Here is a 1,755-nt window from a genome sequence, read left to right as displayed (position 1 = left end):
ACCGCTGAATAAATCTAAAAGTTTTTAATATAGAAGGTTCAAGCACCTTTTCACACATTAGTTTGGCCATATTTAACCAGTACTAATGCAAAGAGCATAGATATTGCGAACCAAATGGAACATGAGATCGCAAGACTGAACCTGCAACCGGACGGCGGCAAGGATGTCGGCGTCCACCCAACAAATCTCTCCATGAATCTTCTGCATCAGCGGCTCAACCACCAAGAACGACGCCTCTGCCAAGCCACACAAAAACATAACCAATGATAAAATCCTGAACAGTGAAGCTCGAAAAGAGCACATTGCAATTACATGTAAACAAAAAATAGATGGAGCTAATATCAATAATTATGCTACCTCATGGATTGTTCTAAATACTCCCTGTCAATAATTATGCTACTAACTGATTGGCAACTATTTCTTTTGCTGCACAGTTCAAAAAAAATGGCAGTACAAGCAGATCTTCAGTACTCCAATTTATTTCAGTTTTGACGGCTTATTTTCAATTTCAAAATGGAAAATACTCACAAGAGTACCCTGTACGAATAAACCTACAGATCAACATGTGTATCAACTTTTTTGGTAATTTTGTTGATCAACAAGGCCTGAAGAACGTGTATTTGTACTGTTAATTTTATTCACACATGATAAGTCCAGGTCATAAAAATTCCCTGATGTTCCTTACTGCTCCACAATCAACAGGATTGTACACATGGACAATTAACCAATGTGTCAACCAATCTAGGCAGTACAACCAAGGCGAAGCTCCTGCTGCTCTCAAACTGCACGCTACTGCTATAAGCTTTGATGATTTCAGGTCAAGGCAGTGCAGATTAAATATATATCGTCAGTGTAACATTTTTCACTGCTGCTAACATGCAGTACATTAGCTCATCTGAAAAAAGTCAAACTACGAGTTACCAATATTTGCCCCTGCAAGCATTACCACAGGCATCTATCACGCAAAATCCCATCAGATGTGAACTCAGAACACGCACGGGGAAAATCACGCGGCAACTACTACTCATCCAGAAATAGTCGCACCCAATCTACCACAGCAACCACTCGTCCGACACAAGAGTCAGGAAAACAGAAATTAAACGGATAGAGGATGCAACAAGGGAGGGCGTGGTGAAGGAAGGGGGAGGAGGAAGGAGTGGTGGGGCTACCTGCCTATGGACCCGTCGGCGGCGCCGGGACTGGCAGCGGCAGGGAGGGAGGCGCTGCTGCCGGCCAGCCCCAAGGCCAGCGGGAAGTGGAGCCGTGTGTGCGGGCGAGGAAGGAGACAGAGAGGAGCCGCCAGAGTCCATCGGAGCCGCGCCGGCGACGAAGCAAGCAGCGGGAAAGAGGAACCAGCGTCTCCCTCCTCACCTGCTCTGCTCGGTTGCGCCATGGCCGACCTTGCGGGCGGCTCCTCGGTGATCTGGACGCGCCGCCTGACCTGCCCGGCCATGGTGGCCCACCCTGTCCTGGCTCGTGATGAGGGGAGGAGGAGAGGAGAGGGTGGGGGCGCTCCTCTTGCCGTGTGCAGGCGAGGACGACCGCGACGACACCGGGGAAGTGGACGGAGGCGGTCCGGCAGGCTGGGCGAAGTAGACGGCGGCGACGGCGGCGACGGCGGGAGCTGCTAGGGTTAGGGGTTGGGTGGAGGAGGAGGGACGAGCGACCGCAGGAGGAGGCGGCGGCGATGCGGCGGGGCGAGCGGCTGGGAAGGGGAGAGAAGACGGCGAGCGGGACGGGCGAGGCGGGACGGCG

At 51.6% G+C, this 1,755-nt stretch overlaps 1 protein-coding gene across 1 annotated transcript; it reads right to left on the bottom strand.

Annotated features, from left to right (window-relative positions):
* Positions 1-140: 140 nt before the first annotated feature.
* Positions 141-1,606, bottom strand: LOC119343449. The gene is made up of 2 exons (XM_037614391.1): positions 1,170-1,606; positions 141-236 (listed from the first exon to the last, which is right to left on the bottom strand). The coding sequence occupies exons 1-2, from the start codon at positions 1,451-1,453 to the stop codon at positions 215-217; spliced, it is 306 nt and encodes a 101-aa protein (XP_037470288.1). The 5' UTR covers positions 1,454-1,606; the 3' UTR covers positions 141-214.
* Positions 1,607-1,755: the final 149 nt, after the last annotated feature.

Source organism: Triticum dicoccoides, unplaced genomic scaffold, assembly GCF_002162155.2.
Source record: "Triticum dicoccoides isolate Atlit2015 ecotype Zavitan unplaced genomic scaffold, WEW_v2.0 scaffold128120, whole genome shotgun sequence".
NCBI lineage: Eukaryota > Viridiplantae > Streptophyta > Magnoliopsida > Poales > Poaceae > Triticum > Triticum dicoccoides.
Note: the sequence above shows the minus strand (reverse complement) of the source record. Positions and strands in the feature narration are given on the sequence as shown.

Bases quoted from the DNA above. Each gene is read 5' to 3' on its own strand.
- LOC119343449 (XM_037614391.1), bottom strand. From the start codon at position 1,453: ATGGCCGGGCAGGTCAGGCGGCGCGTCCAGATCACCGAGGAGCCGCCC. The intron at 237-1,169 runs GTAGCCCCACCA...GTGGCTTGGCAG, and splicing joins GCCGACGGGTCCATAGGCAG to AGGCGTCGTTCTTGGTGGTT.